This window comes from Coregonus lavaretus (genome assembly GCF_964263955.1).
Source record: "Coregonus lavaretus genome assembly, chromosome: 31".
In the NCBI taxonomy this organism is placed as follows: Eukaryota; Metazoa; Chordata; class Actinopteri; order Salmoniformes; family Salmonidae; genus Coregonus; species Coregonus lavaretus.
In genome coordinates this window covers 23002998-23025031 of record NC_140018.1, presented here as the reverse complement: position 1 = coordinate 23025031, position 22034 = coordinate 23002998, and the positions used below count along the sequence as shown (strand labels likewise).

Here is a 22034-nt window from a genome sequence, read left to right as displayed (position 1 = left end):
GGATTTTCCCCTTGAGTAGATAAAGGATAAGGCTGATAGGTGGGTAATGTTATCATTCATTTTGCTTTGTTTATTCATGTTCTGGAAACAAATGCTAAATACTCTACATTAATCCATAGCCTGCGACTGTATGTATCAACTCTATACATTTAAATAAAGTGTATCGCTTTGAAATGATATCATTTCGCCACACAAATGCCCTGGTCAATCTAATGTTACTGATTATGGTTTTATTAGCTTCCATCTGCTCAAAGACTAACAAAGCTCAATTTAGACAACCTGCGGAAGAATAAAACAATCTCTGTTTCTCTAAAGGGTCACTATGTATAAACAGCTTGATCCTGCTGTTGGTCAAACATGTCTGTTGGTTCTTGTTTCTGGTCAACACCTTTATCCGACCATATCTCCCTCCATTGTACAATGGTGAAATCACATAATCACAGATAAAGCTCAATTTTGATCCGCTGCTTCTACAATTGTGTTTCCGGACTGTAATCTTTCTTTCCTCGCCTGGTGTGGGTCCAGTTTACCAATTAAAGGACAGTGTATTCAGAGTTTTGACACTGGGGCTTTGAATTGAGAGATAAGAAAGAGTGTTCTTTTGGATGTATTGACGACCAGGCAAACTGCTGAAGGAGCACATGAAAGCTACCTAACAAAGTGCCCCTTTCTCCCTCTCTCTCTCAACATGTTGATGTGTTAGTTATACAATAAGTTAATGTAGTTTAATACATTTGTATTGAAAACAACAATAATTTCTAAGTTCCTACCTCTCATTCGGCCATCTACAGATAAGTACAAGTTTACATTTCCGACATTAATATTACAACGTAATAGGCTATAAAGGCAACTAAAATAAATAACATGGTATTTTTTGAACTTGTCATAATCAATCAAACCTATCTTGCAGGTTTGACTGATGGTGCCTCCAACATTTTCTAATTTTACATTACTGGCTTTATTCTACAGGTATTTATTTACATGTTAACTTACAAAGTATGACAAAGTCTCTTCTGACCACATTACGATTAACAGATGGAATTATATTAAAATGGTTAAATTGCAAATTATTCATTCATTTCAGTTCAATAAAATATTTGACTGCACATTGAACAGCTGAGGCCTTCATAAGTGTACAAAATATATATTGGCTACAGTGTTGGGGAGTAGTGAACTATATGTAGTTCAACTAGTAATTTAACTACATTTAGCAGTAGCTTGGTGGTAGTTGAACTAAATTATAATCTTGGTAGTGTTTTTAGTAGTTAATATGGGTGAAGTAAGCAAGAGTTTCCTTTCTTTTTTTGGCATCTTCCTAATTCTCACTTGAAACATAGTTTTGGTGTTTAATAGGCTAAAATAAACGTTCTGTTAACATCTGACTCCAGAGTGATCTGTTCTAGCAATTTATAGTCTATGATATTTCAGATTTAGATAAGATTATTTATCACAAAGTAGTTTGGATGTAGTGAACTACTTTTTGAAAGTAACTTTAGTTAAGTATTTAAAACGATCGTTTTCTTAAGGGTAGTTTTAGTGTAGCTTAACTTCTTCCAGTGTGAAGTAATTGGTAGCTTGGTAAACTATATTTTCAGAGTAGCTTCCCCAACACTAAGGCTACATAAGAGAGATACACTGAGCATATTTCTGTCTGTGTTCTGAGTCACTGCTTACAGTGACTGAGTGGTGTGGGAGGACCTTGAGGAGTGTTGGTGGTTGGAGGGAAGGTCACGGCACACGTTCCTCCTCCACTAGACCCCATGAACACAGTGTTGATGGGAGGCAGCGATGACATCATGTCCCGTACCGCAGATGGTGCCCGGTGAGGAAGCAGTGCATCCTGGGAGTGGAACTGGGCAGGACCTCCGTACATGCAGGGTGCGGAGACCGAGGAGGGGAGGGGAGGAGCTACAGCAGAGACAAAACCACAAAATAATATCTTCAAAAAAACAAAACATTTTCTGTCATTTACTACAACCATTCTTGTCTTGCATTCATTGTTTCACCCAGGCCATTGCTACACATTGGTAGTGGAACATTGGAGTTCCCTATCAATCCATCATTTGTCACTGACCTCCAGGTGTGCAGGAGCCCAGTGAGTCAGACTCAGTGTAGTAAGGCCCAACCGTCTTTCTGCCCGTGTCATCCAGGATGTTGAGGGGGTCGTGTACTTCACCATACGCTGAGACTGAGCGAATACTGCTCACACTGCTGATAACTGACACATGCTGGTTTATCATGGAACCCAGCCTCTGGCTATCCAGGTAGCCACTATTTCCATAGTACCCTGAAAAACAGAGAGGTTCCTCTATTAGTAGAATACGCATTCATCTTTTTATTTACGATAATACTTATTGTTAGGGCCCTAAATTATTTCTGACCAGGTGATGTGACCATGTGATCTAACCAGGATAAACTGACTAGTGAGGCCACGTGGTCTAGAAAAACTCAGGGCCCATTTTCTGATAATTCAATGGAGAAAACATAGGTGTAGTCATCCATACCATTGTGTCCTGCTGCTGAGTAGGCAGACTCCTGACAGCCACTACTGTTTAACCCACTCCCAACAAAGTTGTATCCTCCAGAGTCCAGTAGCTCAACTCCCTGAGTCTCCATCCCAGGATCAGGGGCTGTGCTGTAATTGGAGGAGTGTCTGGAGCTGTAGGGGGACACTGCACAGCTGCTGTTGAAGTAATCTTTGGCCAGGTGCTGCTCACTGAAGGACGGGTAGTGGCTGCTGTCGGAGTGGGTGTGGTAGGCCGGGGCCTGGGCGTGTGTCTGGGGCCTGAACACATCCTGGTAGTTGGAGGTGATGGGGTAGTAGCTGGGGCTGCTGGGAGGGAGGCTCTGGTACATGGTGTTTGGGAAGGCTTGGCAGGAGATGTGGGGCTGGATGGTGGTGCAGGTGCTCTGGGGTCTGATGGTCATGGGGCCCTGGTTGATGACACTGCCCCTGTTCACCATGGCTGGGGAGATGGGAGGGGTCATCAGAGGGCCACTGTTTTGGGAAAAGTCTATTTGTCCTGGGGGCACAGAGATAAGTGACCAAGATTTTAGACAACACAATAGGAACCTTTACTACGAATAAGCTGTTTTATGTTAAACCAATGAAAGTATGAATAAAGCTAACATACAATGGGGCAAATTAAATTCAGGAACAAGTAAGAAAAGGAGTCATGTCACCCTAAAAAACATATTTTTACCTGATAGGGAGAATCCATCGGTTTCAGAGCCCTGGTAGATGGCCATGTTTGCTCCCAGCGCATGCTGATGATTGGCTGACAGGGTCATGTATGCGTGTTCTGAGAGGGACTCATTCTTCACAGACAGATCACCGGACACCGCGCTGGGCTTGTTACGGTTGGCCAGGAAACAAGAGCTGGGGGAGGCATTGAATGCCGCCTTGCTGGCATCTGAAAATAATCATAACAATGCACCTCAATGATCCTACATCCTCCATCATTTCTCCATACTGCTCCATAAAAACTGATAGTCTTAATTTGAAATTCAATAACAACTTAATAATGAAAAAGAACAATCAGAGTTATACGTATAATTAGATAGTCTATGTATGTTATATAATTGCTTGCCTGCATTTCCCATGTATTTATCTAGGAGATTCTGGAGGTCTTGTTCTTTGTCGTTGTTGAATTGTGTCTCAATAGCCAGTAGGATATACTCATCCAGCAGCATGCGGATTAGATGGAACGAACCTGGGACAAAAAAACACATCTCTTACTGTCCTAGTTCCCCACCATAAATCAAATCTAGTTTCATTGTCACTATCATGACATAATCTTCAGCCAATCTCTAACAGCCTTCACCTTACAAACTGTGACAAGGCTCCAAAAGCTATTCTGTGCACCAATTTGCAGGTGCTGAGGGTTTGACCTGACCAGCCCCAGAGATCTGCTTTCACCTTTCATCTCACCAGGCCTACTGTTTGACTTGTAGGGTCATGTGATTGTCCCCCAATCTATTTGACTTGAGTTTGGTGATAGAGCCGTCAAATGGGGGTGAGGAAGGTGCATGGGAGAGGTCTGTCTTCAAACACAGTTCACGCGACCGAGAGATAATAATTTCTTTACCTGGTGCCAGGCCATTATAATTTATGGCTCATTGTAGCATTCTGTTCAGAGCCGGCCGAAAAGATCTATGTGTTTGCGTCTGACGTAGTGACTCAGTAGTAATGGCAGTCTGAATTTAACTAAAAGGTTAAATTAAATACAAATAGAGTAGTTTACAGCATTTCCTCCATGTTCTAGTTGTTACATGGATTTACAGGCTACCAGAGGAACTGTTAGAGGGATGTAGTAAATTCTTACAAAAACTGGTGGCGTTGTTCAACGTGAGGTTGTGCATAACGCGTGCTCCAAAGAAACTCCACTTGAGGAGGAAGTCCTGAGCTCTCTTCTTTATGGACCGTCCGTTCTGCTTCCCGGGCTGGAGAGAGAAAGAAACAGATTAGATGTCAACATCCAATCTGACAACCCTAATCTTAGATTTGAAATGGGGACAACGTACCTTAATGACCTTCTGCTCCACAACAGTGTCCAGCCACTCGATAAAGGATTCCACAGTGGCATTCTTCTTCAGTAGGTCTTTCAGCTCTTGGAACACTGTTATTGAGTCATCTAGCAAACATGGCGAGAAAGAAAATGAATTGTTTACAGGAATTAACCTGGCAGTGTTTGCCATGTACAATGGAAATGTTCTACTCACATTCAGAGTAGAGGTCAGAGTCTTGGTCACCACTTGAGATGGCGAGAAGGGCTTGTGACCCTATGCTGTTCAAATCCACTTTATCTATATCCACCACCATGGAGTTCACCACATTCTGGTCAAACAAAGCTGGTCTTGCAATCTGTTGTAAGAAAAGAAATTGAAAAAAAAAAAAAAATTAGGGGTTGGATTCAATCTGTATCGTCGAATTTCAGCGGTTTAGCGCGCTTGAAATTTAAAGGTAATTTCAGAATGAGTCGACATATGCAGCGTTTACCGTAATTGCAGTCTCCACAAACGCGGAAACATTGCCTTAAAATTTCAATCACGCTGTAACGCTGATATTCAGTGCTACAGATTGAATCAAGCCCTAGGACTTTCAGTTTATATATGCAATTTCAATTTCTTAGAGTCATAATAAGATATGCTATATAGATATACTTTATATACTTTTAAATACAGTGAGGGAAAAAAGTATTTGATTCCCTGCTGATTTTGTACGTTTGCCCACTGAAAAAGAAATGATCAGTCTATAATGTTAATGGTAGGTTTATTTGAACAGTGAGAGACAGAATAACAACAAAAAAATCCAGAAAAATGCATGTCAAAAATGTTATAAATTGATTTGCATTTTAATGAGGGAAATAAGTATTTGACCCCTCTGCAAAACATGACTTAGTACTTGGTGGCAAAACCCTTGTTGGCAATCATGGAGGTGAGACGTACTTGGTGGCCACCAGGTTTTCACACATCTCAGGAGGGATTTTGTCCCACTCCTCTTTGTAGATCTTCTCCAAGTCATTAAGGTTTCGAGGCTGACGTTTGGCAACTCGAACCTTCAGCTCCCTCCACAGATTTTCTATGGGATTAAGGTCTGGAGACTGGCTAGGCCACTCCAGGACCTTAATGTGCCTCTTCTTGAGCCACTCCTTTGTTGCCTTGCCCGTGTGTTTTGGGTCATTGTCATGCTGGAATACCCATCCACGACCCATTTTCAATGCCCTGGCTGAGGGAAGGAGGTTCTCACCCAAGATTTGACGGTACATGGCCCCGTCCAGCGTCCCTTTGATGCGGTGAAGTTGTCCTGTCCCCTTAGCAGAAAAACACCCCCAAAGCATAATGTTTCCACCTCCATGTTTGACGGTGGGGATGGTGTTCTTGGGGTCATAGGCAGCATTCCTCCTCCTCCAAACACGGCGAGTTGAGTTGATGCCAAAGAGCTCCATGTTGGTCTCATCTGACCACAACACTTTCACCCAGTTCTCCTCTGAATCATTCAGATGTTCAATGGCAAACTTCAGACGGGCATGTATATGTGCTTTCTTGAGCAGGGGGACCTTGCGAGCGCTGTAGGATTTCAGTCCTTCATGGCGTAGTGTGTTACCAATTGTTTTCTTGGTGACTATGGTCACAGCTGCCTTGAGATCATTGACAAGATCCTCCCGTGTAGTTCTGGGCTGATTCCTCACCGTTCTCATGATCATTGCAACTCCACGAGGTGAGATCTTGCATGGAGCCCCAGGCCGAGGGAGATTTACATTATTTTGTGTTTCTTCCATTTGCGAATAATCGCACCAACTGTTGTCACCTTCTCACCAAGCTGCTTGGCGATGGTCTTGTAGCCCATTCCAGCCTTGTGTAGGTCTACAATCTTGTCCCTGACATCCTTGGCGAGCTCTTTGGTCTTGGCCATGGTGGAGAGTTTGGAATCTGATTGATTGATTGCTTCTGTGGACAGGTGTCTTTTATACAGGTAACAAGCTGAGATTAGGAGCACTCCCTTTAAGAGTGTGCTCCTAATCTCAGCGTGTTACCTGTATAAAAGACACCTGGGAGCCAGAAATCTTTCTGATTAAGAGGGGGTCAAATACTTATTTCCCTCATTAAAATGCAAATCAATTTATAACATTTTTTACATGCGTTTTTCTGGATTTTTATTTTTTTGTCTCTCACTGTTCAAATAAACCTACCATTCAAATTATAGACTGATAATTTCTTTGTCAGTGGGCAAACGTACAAAATCAGCAGGGGATCAAATACTTTTTTCCCTCACTGTATGTTGTTGTAAAGTTAACACAATTATATTTATATTCCTCCCGTGCTGTAATCAGTGCTTTACCTGGGCAAGGTGTAAGAAGGAGGTCTGACGCTTTAGAGAGGACACAAATCTGCGTGCGATCTGGAGCTTCTTCTCTGAGAGGCATTCTGGGAGGTTTTCCAGAGAAGACACCATCCAGTGTTCCCAGTGCTTGGCAAAGTTACGGATGTCAGCCAGGAGACTGCGAACAGGATTATCTTTATACACAACAATACGTCACCTGGAGAGACGGCGGTATCTTATTAATGTTAATTTCATACAGTATAAACCTTACTGCAAATCTGGTGTTTAGATGAGAAAAATACAAATGATGAAAGATAAAAATACTCTACCTTTCAGGCATCTCCTGCATCGTAGCAGGGATCAGGACATCTGTCAGAACCTGAAAAACCCCAAATGGATAGTACAACCTGTCCAGTTGAGGTAGGACTCCTCCAACAACTGAGGATGCTGCTCTATGATTCTGGAAAAACACCCACCTTATAGAGTATAGAGTCACACACACAGAAGATGTCCACGATAATGGGGTTCTCCAGCAGGGGTAAGAGGTGGTCGGGCATTCCTTGCCAGAAATGCAGCAGGAAATTCTGTATCTGAAACATAGTTAATAGAGAGTCAGGGGACAATTTGTCAAAAGAGGCTACAACATCTTATGTCTGGATTTGGTATAGAATACCTCTTCAAAGTTCACATTGATGGCATTGTCCAGGATGCACTGACAATGTGTTTTGTACATCACGATGAGCGTGTCCACCTATTGGACATAATGCAAAGATCATTAATAATAGTTACAGGTGTTTTCACAGAGGATACTCTACTGTATGTAATCAGCAAATCTTGATGGCAAAGAAAGTTGAAGTACTGATTAAAATAATACAACAAACCTTTTCTTTAGAGACGAAACCTTGAAGCACTAGATGCTGTGGACTTGGGAATTCTGGAAGCAATGTTCCTGTTTTGGAACTGAGGGAGTATTTCCGAGTGAACCCTCCCTATTAAATAGAGGAATACCAAACTGTATTAATATTTTGACCTTGTAGTCTTGACTACAGTTTGAATGTATTAGAAAACATGATTCATGTCTGTAATATTTTACATAAAAATGAAAACAATTAAATCATATGTTCTTTGTCATTTATGTATTTGCTAGAGACTGTTTATTCATAAAAATCTTACCTCATTCTTTAGTTTGCTCCCTGAAAATCTACAATCAAATAATACATCAGATTGACATTAAATCCCATACTATCACAAATTTACAAACATTGTATTTATGGTTGAGTAACTAGCCTAGGAACTGGCTGATCACTTTCTATAAAGAACATTACAGATTGATCACAATAACGCTACAGAGCAAAACCTGTAAATGATCTTACCTCGTCAAGCCTTTTCCTGAGTACACCAAGTTATAATAGGCACTGCTCTCTTTGATGCCAATCCCGTAATAATGATATCTGTCAAATATCAACAAAATTTAACATTTTATATTGAGACAGATCAGATCATCTGTTTGAAAATAATATTTCCCACTATATCTTACTTTGAATGACCTCGGGTCCCAAGTCTTCTTGTTGTAAGAAGTGGAAATTTCTGCCGAATTGTCTAATATGCACAGAGAACGATACAAAAAACATAATACCATTTTTACACCACCATTATTACTATGTTGTACTTACTTACATCTTCCACAAACTACGACCCATCCAGACTTCAGCCCACCACCTCAACTACAGACATTACTCATCTCACCTTGCCAAATGTAGCAGCACAGGCTGGATCCAGTTTCTCCTTCCTGCAGAAGTCTAGGTAGTGAGCGTACAGGATACAACGTGGCAGACAAACCCCTTCACAAACAATGTAGTTTTCCTCCAGCCTAGGGAACAAGCAGTCACAGAAATACATGTAAAATCAATCACCAACAAGAAAAGAAACATTAACATTTGTAAGAAGGCTTGTTATTATACAAGTGCATCACAACACAAGCCATATTATAGATTTCTATAGGTTGTGACTTTGGAACACTACCATTGAAGAGTCAACTGAGTCTGTTTCTTCTTGTCCTTGATTATCTGAGTGATGCTTTTCCTTGTGGTCGTCTGGTTGAAAGCCAAATGTTTGGAATACTCAAGGAGGTCCTGGTCCTCCTCAGAAGATGGGGTCTCATTGCCGTCATCTGCGTCTGACAGGGTTTTGGGGGAGAAAACAGTAATGAGGTGAAATATCTATTTGAGTAGTTCAGGGCCATGACACGTTTCCAGATGGGTAGGTGGCTAAATGAACCATACAATTAGAAATAAGTACTCCCTAGACAGGATTTTCAAGACTCATCAAAGTGAACAGAACAGAGAAAATGTTATTTTTGGTCAACTGGGTCAGATTGAGTAGATTGTTTTCATGTGGTAAACATTATTTTATTCTAGCCTACCCAACAAACAATGAAATAAGTATATTTTGGTGCAGGCATATTTCAATAAAAAATAGCCTACAATTGAATGGAGCACAAACTGTAATAGTTGACATCAACAATTAGGGCTCTTGTTTTGGAGGTTATAATTGTATGACTCTTGGGGGAAGAGGGAACCTCTCAGCCTATGTGTAGGTCTATTAATCCGACATTATTCCTCACCTGATTTAATTCCCAAATCACCTTCCTCGTCAAACTTTGAGAGTGAATGTCCATTGAAATCACAGCGTAATTTCTCGTTAGAAAAAGTGGTGTGCTTGAGCTCCTCAGAGGCATCGCAGGATGTAATGGTTGGTGGATGAACATTAAGAAATTGTCCATCCTGGATCGGGCTTCCTGTATTCCGTTTCATAGGCATGTTAAATGCAAAAGAAAAAGAAAAAGAAAGTAAAAGAAAACAAATGCAAAATAGTTTAAATTAAAAATGTAAATGCATGTGTTAGAAAATGTACACATTGTCTTCTGGAGGGAAGTATCCTATCCTCACAAATAAAATCCACAAGGAAACTGTCCATACTGCAAGGTCAAACATTTTCCTTTGCCATTTTCTCTTGGAATAAGAGAATAAAAAGTATTTTCTTGTAATAGAAAAAGTAAAGTGCAGTTCTCTAGTCTCTCCCCGGACCTTACTCTGATACTACCTTCCAGAGTCAATTAAACCTGTGCTGTGGTTTAAGAACGACGTCACACTGGTGATTGCCTAGGTATTCATTTATCATATTTGCAGAGGACAGGGGGCTGATTCAGTCGATCAATGATTAACTAAAAAAGCCATCATCTCTCCTTGGTCTGCTGTAGTCTAGGCTTGCACTCAGCCAGCCCAGCCAGCCAGCACTGCCTGGCACGTCATGACATAAGCAGATATGTTTGCTATAACTAGTAGGCCTCATTGAAAATGATAGAATGTACAGCAGTGTATTTGTCTACACATAATTATTATTTTCCATAGGCATATGCGAAATACCTAAATGCAACAGGCCGGGAGCAACAAGTAAACCGCCCTAAACACATAGGCCTAGTTGTCCCAGGCAGGGAGATTATGGCAATTGCTAAACAGAATGTCCCCCTCTAGTGTAGACAAGCCATTCCGTTTTTTTTGTGTGCTGAAGTTGTATCTGAACGCAAAAAATGTGTTTCTAATCTGAAATGTCATGAAATACCACATCATTTTATCTACTATTTTCAGGGCAAAATCTCACCTAATTTTCCATGATTTCTCTAAGGGGAGGAAGTGCTACATTGTGCTATTCCCGATGCAGCAGGTGGCAGGAAGTTAGATTTTTCTCCATCCTTTGGTCACGGCTGTCGGCTGCTGCTCTGAAGTTGGATGTGTCTTCATTGAAACGAAGGTACAGTAATTTCTAACAACAAAAACGTAGCAGCCAACGTTTTATTTGCGACTGAATTATCTTGTTTATTGTAGCTACCTGTCAGCTTCCATGTGTGGTAGTTGTGTAATTTAGCTAGCTCGCTGGCTAATTTCCATGCATAGAATGGTTAACGTTAGCTCGCTAGTGAATGAAATGGGACGGTAGCTCGAGCACAGACAGCAATGCTTTACTGTAAATATTGTCTAAACTTCTAATAGTAGCTATATTCGTACACATATCTAAAATAATGTTGACTTTGGGAATTACATTAGATATGTTAGTTGGTTAGTTATACTGCTCATCATGACACGCAGGAGGTCGATGTGTAATGTTAGCACCAGCTAACGTTTACACTACATGACCAAAAGTATGTGGACACCTGCTCGTCGAACATCTCATTCCAAAATCATGGGCATTAATATGGAGTTGGTCCCCCCTTTGCTGCTATAACAGCCTCCACTCCTCTGGGAAGCCTTTCCACTAGATGTTGGAACCAGTGGCGGTCGGAGCTGTTTAAGATGAGGTAGGACGATTTTTTTCCCCACAAGGCTCTAGCCTACAAAGAAGTACATTGTGAAGCATTTGCGAGTGCGACACAGTAGGTTGGTAGGGACATAAAGCCCTCAGCATTTAAACAACATTTAGTTGTATTAAATAATTATAGTCTATAAATTGCACATATAGGCTGTGACTTAGAATTAAATCTACATCGTACCAAGATGGCGGAGCAGTGCGGTCGTGTTCTCTTGTGTGTCCGTGTAAATAGCCTGTTTTTTTTTGTAATTTTTTGTATTTTACGTATATATTTCCCTATCACACTTTTCATCCTTCTACTAAATATACTTTCCTGCAACCCGCCTCACTCAATGTGGAACGGATTCTATTATTTACTCACCTGTTATCTAGAATCTCCAGTTGAAACTAGCCAACTAGCTAACTAGCTACTTGCTATTAGCCACCGTTAGCAGTTTTCACCCAGAACATCGGATTTTCTGCCGGAATAACTGAATCACTGGACCTTAACACCGGATCGCAACTAGCTAGCCGCAACCGGTCGAATGGATGTTGCTGTAGGCTAATCACCACTGCCCCCGAAGCAAGCACCAGTTAGCCTCGAGCAAGCCCATATCCCGGCTATCTACCTCTCTGTCTACCGGACGGGAGTAGCCAGCTAACTAGCTACTAGCCACCGTTAGCGGTTTTTCACCATTGTCCGTGGCCTGCACTACCTACCAGCCAGCTCTATCCTGGACTATTATCGGGCAGTCTGCACTGTCTGCACAGCGCGTTATCGACCCAGAACCTATCGGATTTTCTGCCGGAATCACTGAATCACTGGACCTTTAACACTGGATAATCGCAACTAGCTAGCTGCAACCAAATAGACGTTGTTGTTGGCTAATCAGCCTTGAGCTAGCCTTGAGTCAGGCACATCTCCCAGCTATCTACCTCTCTGTCAACCGGACGGGACCTCCTAGAGTCGACACGGAGCCCCGCCGATCCATCACGACTGATCCGCCGACATAATTGTCTGTGGTTTCAACAGGCTTCCCGTTGCGACGACCACGAAGATCCATCTGCTAGCCCGGCCCGCTAGCACACGCAAACAACAACCGTGCTTCCTGCTCGCTGTGCTGTAAACACCAATTCGAACTGCTCTCGGACTAACATATTGCTGTTCACTGGACCTTATGATCACTCAGCTGCACAGCTGATGCCTGCTGGACTGTTCCTTTACACGGTACCCTGTCCTGTCTATCTGTTTAGCCTCAGCCCAAACTTTATCGCCATTACCAGTTGTTGTCTTAGCTCTCTCTAATAACACCTGTGATTGCTTTGTGCCTCTCTCCCATGTCAATATGCCTTGCCTATTGCTGTTCCAGTTAGTTCTTATTATACAATTTCACTGTAGAACCCCAAGTCCCTCTCAAACTGCCTCAAATAGTTCCTTTGTTCCACCCCCTATACACGCCAAGACCGGCTCAATCGGTGCCTCCAGTGATGCTATCTCTTTCATTGTTACCCAACGCTTAGGTTTACCTCCACTGTACTCATATTCTTGTCTGTACATAATGCCCTGAATCTTTTCTACAACACCTGGAAATCTGCCCCCTTTATTCTCTGTACCCAACGCACTAGAAGACCAGTTCTTAAAGCCTTTAGCCGTATCCTTATTCTAGTCCTCCTCTGTTCCTCTGGTGATGTAGAGGCTAACCCAGGCCCTGCAGCCCCCAGTATCACTCCTACTCCCCAGGAGCTATCATTTGTTGACTTCTGTAACCGTAAAAGCCTTGGTTTTCTGCACGTTAACATCAGATGCCTCCTTCCTAAATTTGAGTTATTCACTGCGTTAGCACACTGCCAAGCCTGATGTTCTAGCAGTGTCTGAATCCTGGCTTAGGAAGGCCACTGAAAATTCTGAAATTTCCATCCCCAACTACAACATTTTCCATCTAGATAGAACTGCCAAAGGGGGTGGAGTTGCAATCTACTGTAGAGATAGAGCTCTGCAGGCTATCATACTATCCAGGTCTGTGCCCAAACAGTTTGAGCTTCTACTTCTAAAAATCCACCTTTCCAGAAATAAGTCTCTCACTGTTGCCGCTTGCTACAGACCCCCCTCAGCCCCCAGCTGTGCCCTGGACACCATATGTGAATTGATTGCCCCCCATCTATCCTCAGAGTTCATATTGCTTGGTGACCTAAACTGGGATATGCTTAACACCCCGGCCATCCTACAATCCAAACTAGATGCCCTCAATCTCACACAAATTATCAACGAACCTACCAGGTACAACCCTAAATCCGTAAACATGGGCACCCTCATAGATATCATCCTGACTAACTTACCCTCTAAATACACCTCCGCTGTCTTCAACCAGGATCTCAGCGATCACTGCCTTATTGCCTGTGTCCGTAACGGGTCCGCGGTCAAACGACCATCCCTCATCACTGTCAAACGCTCCCTAAAACACTTTAGCGAGCAGGCCTTCCTAATTGACCTGGCCCAGGTATCCTGGATGGATATCGATCTCATTCCGTCAGCAGAGGATGCCTGGTTGTTCTTTAAAAGTAATTTCCTCTCAATCTTAAATAAACATGCCCCATTCAAAAAATACAGAACTAAGAACAGATATAGCCCTGGTTCTCCTCAGACTTGACTGCCCTTGACCAGCACAAAAACATCCTGTGGCGTACTGCATTAGCCCCCGCGATATGCAACTTTTCAGGGAAGTTAGGAACCAATATACACAAGCAGTTAGGAAAGCAAAGGCTAGCTTTTTCAAAAAGAAATTTGCATCCTGTAGCACTAACTCCAAAAAGTTTTGGGACACTGTAAAGTCCATGGAGAATAAGAGCACCTCCTCCCAGCTGCCCACTGCACTGAGGCTAGGAAACACTATCACCACCGATAAATCTACAATAATCGAGAATTTCAACAAGCATTTTGCTACGGCTGGCCAAGCTTTCCACCTGGCTACCACTACCCCGGCCACCAGCTCTGCACCCTCCGCTGCAACTTGCCAATGCCCCCCCCCCCGCATCTCCTTCACACAAATTCAGACAGCTGATGTTCTGAAAGAGCTGCAAAATCTGGACCCCTACAAATCATATGGGCTAGACCAGGGGTGTCAAACTCATTTTAGCTCAGGGGCCACATGGAGGAAAATCTATTCCCAAGTGGGCCGGACCGGTAAAATCATGGTATATATAACTTAAAAACAACAACTTCAGATTGTTTTCTTTGTTTTAATACTATCAACATAAAACATAAAGCTGGAGCCTGAGGACAGTGTGTCCAAAATAGTACAAGCACAACATCACTATTAATCATAAAACACCTCAAGTTTATTTGAAAATTCTAAAGAAAAAGAACACACAAACACACAATGCCTCAGTGATTCACAGAACTGTTTCACAGATCACAGAACTATATCAGGGTGTCATTTCTCAGGCAGAAATGTTGATACAAATAATGAAATCCTGTTCCCCAAACAAGTGCAAGAACCACAGTCAAGAATAGGTTACAAATAAAATAAAATAAATTAAAAACAATAGCACATCAACATAAAAACATATAAACATAAAGCTGGAGCCTGAGGACAGTGTGTCCAAAAGCACAACATCACTATTAATCATAAAACACCAAGTTATTTGAAATTCTGAGGACAAACAACACACAAACACACAATGCCTCAGTGATTCACAGAAGTATATCACAGATCACAGAACTATATCAGGGTGTCTCATGCAGCACTTTAAGTGGGGTTGCATAGTTTATTTGACTCCTGATACCTGGCATCTTTTAGCTTTCACCAGCGCATCAATATCAGGCGTCACATCCTGAGTGGCAGCCAACTTCAGGATGTGATTCAAGTGCTTGTGCGTGAGCCTTGAGCGCAGCTTTGTTTTATTTATGCTCATTACAGAGAACTTGCTCACAAAGATATGTGGTTCCAAACATGCACAACAGTTTTGCAGCGAGGGCTGTCAAGTTGGGGTAACCTAGCAAGAGATTCTGATAAAATGTGTCCAAGCCAGCTGCGGCAAATTTGCCCTTCAAATCCGAGTCACACTGCAAGTATATTATTTCAAGTTGGATGCTGACGGGCAGATCAGAGGGATTCACGGTTAATGGCGAACAAAAAACGTTGAAGTCTTTCTCCAGTTCACCAAAAATCTGAAAGCGTTGCTCAAACTCCCTTAACAGTCCCGTTATTTTATCTTTGAACCGCTTCATGTCTGCCACATGTTGGGTCGCGCACACATTTTTCAGACAGCGGAAGTGAGCTGCATCACCACCGGCGAGTTGCGTCTCCCACAATGACAGCTTCAACTTGAAAGAACGTATGCTGTCATAATACTGCGTGGCAACTTTGTTGCACCCTTGCAGCTGTTTGTTCAAGTTATTCAGGTGCTCTGTAACATCCACCATAAATGCAAGGTCCTGCATCCATTCTGCGGAATGAAATTCTAACACTGGTTTGCCCTTTTCTTCCATGAACTGTTCAATTTCTTCTCGTAAATCAAAGAAACGCCTCAGCACAGCACCTCGGCTTAACCATCTTACCTCAGTGTGGTCTTTCTCTCTGAGAAGGCTGTCAAACTGACGTTGATTCAGGCTTCTGGATCGGATGAAATTAACAGTTTGGATAATATAATAATAATAATAATAATATAAAAATAATATAATAATAATATAATAAAAATAATAACCACCTTCATGACGTTATCCATCTAATGACTTGCAACACAAAGCCTCCTGGTGCAAAATACAGTGAAAAGTCCAAAAATCACGTCCTCCATTTGCAGATTGCACTTTCTCTCTGAACTTTGTCACAACGCCTGCTTTTTTCCCGATCATTGAGGGCGCACCATCTGTAGCCAGGCTGACAGCGCGGGACCAGTCCACTCCGACCCTGTCCAGCGCGCTGACGAGTGCAGTGAAAATATCAGCTGCTGTCGTTGTATCTGTCATCGGCACGAACTCCACGAACTCCTCGGTGACGGTCAATGTGTCATCAACTCTGCGGATGAAAATGGCCAGTTGTGCAACATCTGTAATGTCCGTGCTTTCATCAATTGCAACCGAAAACGCAATAAATTACTTTACTTTTTGCTTCAACTGGCTGTCCAAATCCACTGAAAGATCGGAAATCCTGTCTGCAACTGTGTTTCTTGTCAGGCTGATATTTGCAAAAGCCTGGTGCTTTTCAGGGCACACAATCTCCGCTGCCTTCATCATGCATGTTTTTACAAATTCACCCTCACTAAATGGTTTTGAAGCCACTGCGATTTCATTAGCAATGAGGTAGCTAGCTTTCACTGCAGCGTCACTGATGTCTCGGCTGTGAGTAAACACAGACTGCTGTTTCTTCAGACCCGCCAACAGTTCATTCACCTTCTCTCTTCTCCGCTGTCCTTGAAAGTTGTCATATTTGTCGGCATGAAGACTCACATAGTGGCGACGAAGGTTATATTCTTTCAGCACTGCAACATGCTGTGAACACACCAAACATACAGCTTTCCCATTCAATTCCGTGAATAAATAGAAGGATGACAATTTTTCTTGGAACACTCTGCACTCTGCGTCCACTTTTCTCTTTTTTGACAGAGACATATTGGGGCAATGAGGGTGCCAAAGCGCACAATGTTAAAAGTAGAAGCCGTAATAAATATCGCGGGCAAAACAAAGTAGCTCATCCGGACTGGCTGCACTTGCTTGACCTATTTGCTCTGCCCCGGTATAAACAATTTGCTTGCTTAACACAATTGCTATTGCGCCATCCAGTGGACACAATTGGAACAGCAGTTTCTTTTATTTAAAAATTGCAGCTCATTTTTATACTTTACAAAATCATCTCGCGGGCCGGATTAAACCCGTTTGCGGGCCTGATCCGGCCCGCGGGTCGGACGTTTGACACCCCTGGGCTAGACAATGTGGACCCTTTCTTTCTAAAACTAGCCGCCGAAATTGTCGCAACCCTTATTACTAGCCTGTTCAACCTCTCTTTTGTAACGTCTGAGATCCCCAGAGATTGGAAAGCTGCCGTGGTCATCCCCCTCTTCAAAGGGGGTGACACTCTAGATCCAAACTGTTACAGACCTATATCCATCCTGCCCTGCCTTTCGAAAGTATTTGAACAGATCACCGACCATTTCGAATCCCACCGTACCTTCTCCGCTATGCAATCCGGTTTCCGAGCTGGTCATGGGTGCACCTCAGCCACGCTCAAGGTCCTAAACGATATTATAACCGCAATCGATAATAGACAGTACTGTGCAGCCGTCTTCATCGACCTGGCCAAAGCTTTCGACTCTGTCAACCACCGCATTCTTATTGGCAGACTAAATAGCCTTGGTTTCTCAAATGACTGCCTTGCCTGGTTCACCAACTACTTCTCAGAGTTCAATGTGTCAAATCGGAGGGCCTGTTGTCTGGACCAATGGCAGTCTCTATGGGGGTGCCACAGGGTTCAATTCTTGGGCCGACTCTTTTCTCTGTGTATATCAATGATGTCGCTCTTGCTGCTGGTGACTCTCAGATCCACCTCTACGCAGGCGACACCATTTTGTAAACATCTGGCCCTTCATTGGACACTGTGTTAACAAACCTCCAAATGAGCTTCAATGCCATACAACACTCCTTCAGTAGCCTCCAACTGCTCTTAAACGCTAGTAAAACTAAATGCATGCTCTTCAGTCGAACGCTGCTGGCACCCGCCCACCCGACTAGAATCACTACTCTCGACGGGTCTGACTTAGAGTATGTGGACAACTACAAATATCTAGGTGTCTGGTTAGACTGTAAACTCTCCTTCCAGACTCACATTAAGCATCTCCAATCCAAAGTGAAATCTCGAATCGGCTTCCTATTTCGCAACAAAGCCTCCTTCACTCATGCTGCCAAACATGCCCTCGTAAAACTGACTATCCTACCGATCCTCCAGCAGGTATATCTCACTGGTCATCCCCAAAGCCAAAACCTCCTTTGGCCGCCATTCCTTCCAGTTCTCTGCTGCCAATGACTGGAACGAATTGCAAAAATCTCTGAAGCTGGAGACTCTTATCTCCCTCACTAACTTTAAGCATCAGTTGTCAGAGCACCTTACCGATCACTGCACCTGTACACAGCCCATCTGAAATTAGCCCACCCAACTACCTCATCCCCATATTGTTATTTATTTTGCTCATTTGCACCCCAGTATCTCTATTTGCACATCATCTCTTGCACATCTATCATTCCAGTGTTAATACTAATTGTAATTATTTAGCACTATGGCCCATTTATTGCCTTACCTCCATAACTTGCTACATTTGCACACACTGTATATAGATTTTCTGGTGTATTTTTGACTTTGTTTTGTTTTACCCCATGTGTAACTCTGTGTTGTTGTTTTTATCGCACTGCTTTGCTTTATCTTGGCCAGGTCGCAGTTGTAAATGAGAACTTGTTCTCAACTGGCTTACCTGGTTAAATAAAAATAAAAAGATACAAATAAAAAGATAAATGACTTATTAGTGTATTTTGAATACATTTTTAGAAACACGAGTTTGGCCAGTCTGTGGCTTCAGGCTCATGTGGTGCCTGGAGATCCGGCCAGCAGCGGAGAATATCCTCTCCACAGTTGCAGAGCCACTGGGGATGCTAAACACCCTTTTGGCCACGCTTGCCAGGCTGGGCAGAGATGCAGAGTTTATTTTTAGTTATTTTTTTATAGGTAGGCCTAAAGGTTTTTAGGCAAAATAACCCAATCAAAACGGAAAGTTCCTTGAACGTGGGAATATGGCAGGCATATTGGGCCAAAATCAATTATGGCCTATTGTATAGATAATAGAATGAAAATGAACAAAACGTTTAAGAGATCTGATTTTTAGTTTATAAATACTTTTCTATAATGACACATTTAGTTGTCTACCCACCTCATTCCTTTCTTTTAGAATGTGCGCGTAAGTACACCATCATACTTTTGGGATAAGTGTATTTTCAGATTCCACAATGATTATTTAATTGTGGACACTACATCACCGCACTCCCTCTCTTGGTCTTGGTTCTTATCTTTGTAAGTCACCTTGACTTAGCACCTGTGTGTTTTATCAGTTTCTTTATGAAAATATTTAGCGAACTCCATGACAGTAGTTAAAGCAAGGGGCTATTAGCAGCACACAAGTAGACTACAAATGCATGCTGGGGCGGGCACGCCCTAAGCTCGTGAAGTGAGCTCTCCTGGAGCTAAATTGGAGCGGGCGAGAAGGCCGACGCTCCAGACTTTGGGAATCTCGCTCCACGCTCCAGTCAAATTGGGCACGCTCCGCTCCCATACTCTGCAACCTAGCCTATGAATAAAAGTTTACAACGTAGGTGCACACAGGTCGAGATAAACATTTGAGGTGACAGTGACACATTCAATACTGCCTTGCACACTCTTACCTGCATATAAGTGATCTTGGGTGTAATCATTAGTTCAACAGTTGCAAACGAGAGTTTCTATTGAACAAATTCAGATATGTTTTCCCCCGCTTCATTCCGTTTAAGAAACGTTTTTCAACAGAATCGGTGGAATGAATACACCCCTGATTTACATTTTAGTCATTTTAGCAGACGCTCTTATCCAGAGCGACTTACAGTTAGTGAGTGCATACATTTTCATACGTAAACACAGTTCACTAGCATAGCTGCCACGTTTTATTCCTTCTCGCATCTATGCGCTCTCCTCCTCTCACCTTTTCCCTTCGTTTGTGGAGTTCAATGCACAAAACATCAGCTGGATGTGACCAGGCGAAAAAACCTTTCCAAGCCAAACCATATCATAACCGCTACACACAGCCTACATAGTTGTCACCATATTAGCTAAAGTAACGTCATAGTCAACATAGCTAATAGAACTAACGCGTTAGTAAACCCGCTGCAATCATGCAGTAACGTTACAGTGTATAGTCAGTAAGCACTTTAGCAGTTAATACATTTGTAAAACCAAAGCTTACCTTGACTTGGAAGAGTTCCAGTGTTGTGTTGGATAGTCATAGCCAGCTAGCTAACATAACATCCCTCTGTTTGAGCAGGTTGTTTGAGTACGCTAAACTAGCTAGCTGCATTTGCTAACTACTAGTAAGTAAGTGAAACTAAAAGCGAAACTAAATAAAGAAATCTCTCTCTCACTATCTCTCTTGCTTCTCCATTTTTGAAGAAATGAATTTGTTCAAAACTGTTCAACTATTGTCTTTCTCTCTTTGAGACAACTACACACCACATTTTATGCACTGCAGTGCTAGCTAGCTGTAGCTTATGCTTTCAGTACTAGATTCATTCTCTGATCCTTTGATTGGGTGGACAATATGTGAGTTCATGCTGCAAGAGCTCTGATAGGTTGGAGGATGGAAGTTGTCATAATTATTGTGTAAGTCTATGGAAGGGGTGAGAACCATGAGCCTCCTAGGTTTTGTATTGAAGTCAATGTACCCAGAGGAGGACGGAAAATAGCTGTCCTCCGGCTACACCATGGTGCTACCCTACAGAGTACTGTTGAGGCTACTGTAGACCTTCATTGCGAAACAATGTGTTTTAATCAATTATTTGGTGACATATTTAGTATAGTTTTATCTAAAAATTAAAAAAAATATTATGTTTTACAATTTTTATGAAATTCACTGAGGATGGTCCTGCCCTTCCTCCTCTGAGGAGCCTCCACAGGTTGGAACATTGCTGCGGAGACTTGCTTCCATTCAGCCACAAGAGCATTAGTGAGGTAGGGTACTGATGTTGGGCGATTAGGCCTGGCTCACAGTAAGCGTTCCAATTCATCCCAAAGGTGTTTGATGGGGTTGAGATCAGGGCTCTGTGCAGGCCAGAACAAGTTCTTCCACACCGATCTCGACAAACCATTTCTGTATGGACCTCGCTTTGTGCACGGGGGCATTGTCATGCTGGAAAAGGGAAGGGCCTTCCCCAAACTGTTGCCACAAAGTTGGAAGCACAGAATCGTCTAGAATGTAATTGTATGCTGTAGCATTAAGATTTCCCTTCACTGGAACTAAGGGGCCTAGCCCGAACCATGGAAAAACAACCCCAGACCATTATTCCTCCTCCACCAAACTTTACAGTTGGCACTATGCATTGGGGTAGGTAGTGTTCTGGCATCCGCTAAACCCAGATTGGTCCGTCGGACTGCCAGATGGTGAAGCGGATTTCATCACTCCAGCCGACGCTTGGCATTGCGCATGGTAATCTTAGGCTTGTGTGCGCCTGCTCGGACATGGAAACCGATTTCATGAAGTTCCCGACAAACAGTGCTGACATTGCTTCCAGAGGCGTTTAGAACTCGGTAGTGATTGTGGCAACCAAGGACAGACGATTTTTACACGCTACGCGCTTCACCACTCGGTGGTCCCATTCAGTGAGCTTGTGTGGCCTACCATTTCGCGGCTGAGCCGTTGTTGCTCCTAGACATATCCACTTCACAATAACAGCACTCACAGTTGACCGGGGCAGCTCTAGCAGGATGGACATTTGACGAACTGACTTGTTGGAAATGTGGCATCCTATGATGGTGCCAGGTTGAAAGTTACTGAGCTCTTCAGTAAGGCCATTCTACTGCCAATGTTTGTCTATGGAGATTGCATGGCTATGTGCTCGATTTTATACACCTGTCAGCAACGGGTGTGGCTGAAATAGCCGAATCCACTCATTTGAAGTGGTGTCCACATACCTTTTTTGTATGCAGTGCATTCGGAAAGTATTCAGACCCCTTCCCTTTTTCCACATTGTTACGTTACAGCCATATTCTAAAATGTATTAAATAATAACAATTCCTTATCAATCTACACACAATAGCCATAATGACAAAGCGAAAACAGTTTTTTAAAAGTTTTTTTGAAATAA

At 42.7% G+C, this 22034-nt stretch overlaps 1 protein-coding gene across 1 annotated transcript; it reads right to left on the bottom strand.

The window, feature by feature from the left end:
- Positions 1-1663: 1663 nt before the first annotated feature.
- Positions 1664-9642, bottom strand: rfx6 (regulatory factor X, 6; the record flags this gene model as incomplete). The annotated part of the gene is made up of 19 exons (XM_084149186.1): positions 1664-1908; positions 2075-2287; positions 2505-3023; positions 3204-3413; positions 3591-3713; positions 4326-4443; positions 4525-4634; positions 4723-4864; positions 6842-7001; positions 7153-7202; positions 7300-7413; positions 7497-7574; positions 7705-7812; positions 7997-8024; positions 8197-8274; positions 8361-8422; positions 8570-8693; positions 8846-8999; positions 9447-9642. The coding sequence occupies 19 exons, from the start codon at positions 9640-9642 to the stop codon at positions 1664-1666; spliced, it is 2832 nt and encodes a 943-aa protein (XP_084005312.1).
- Positions 9643-22034: the final 12392 nt, after the last annotated feature.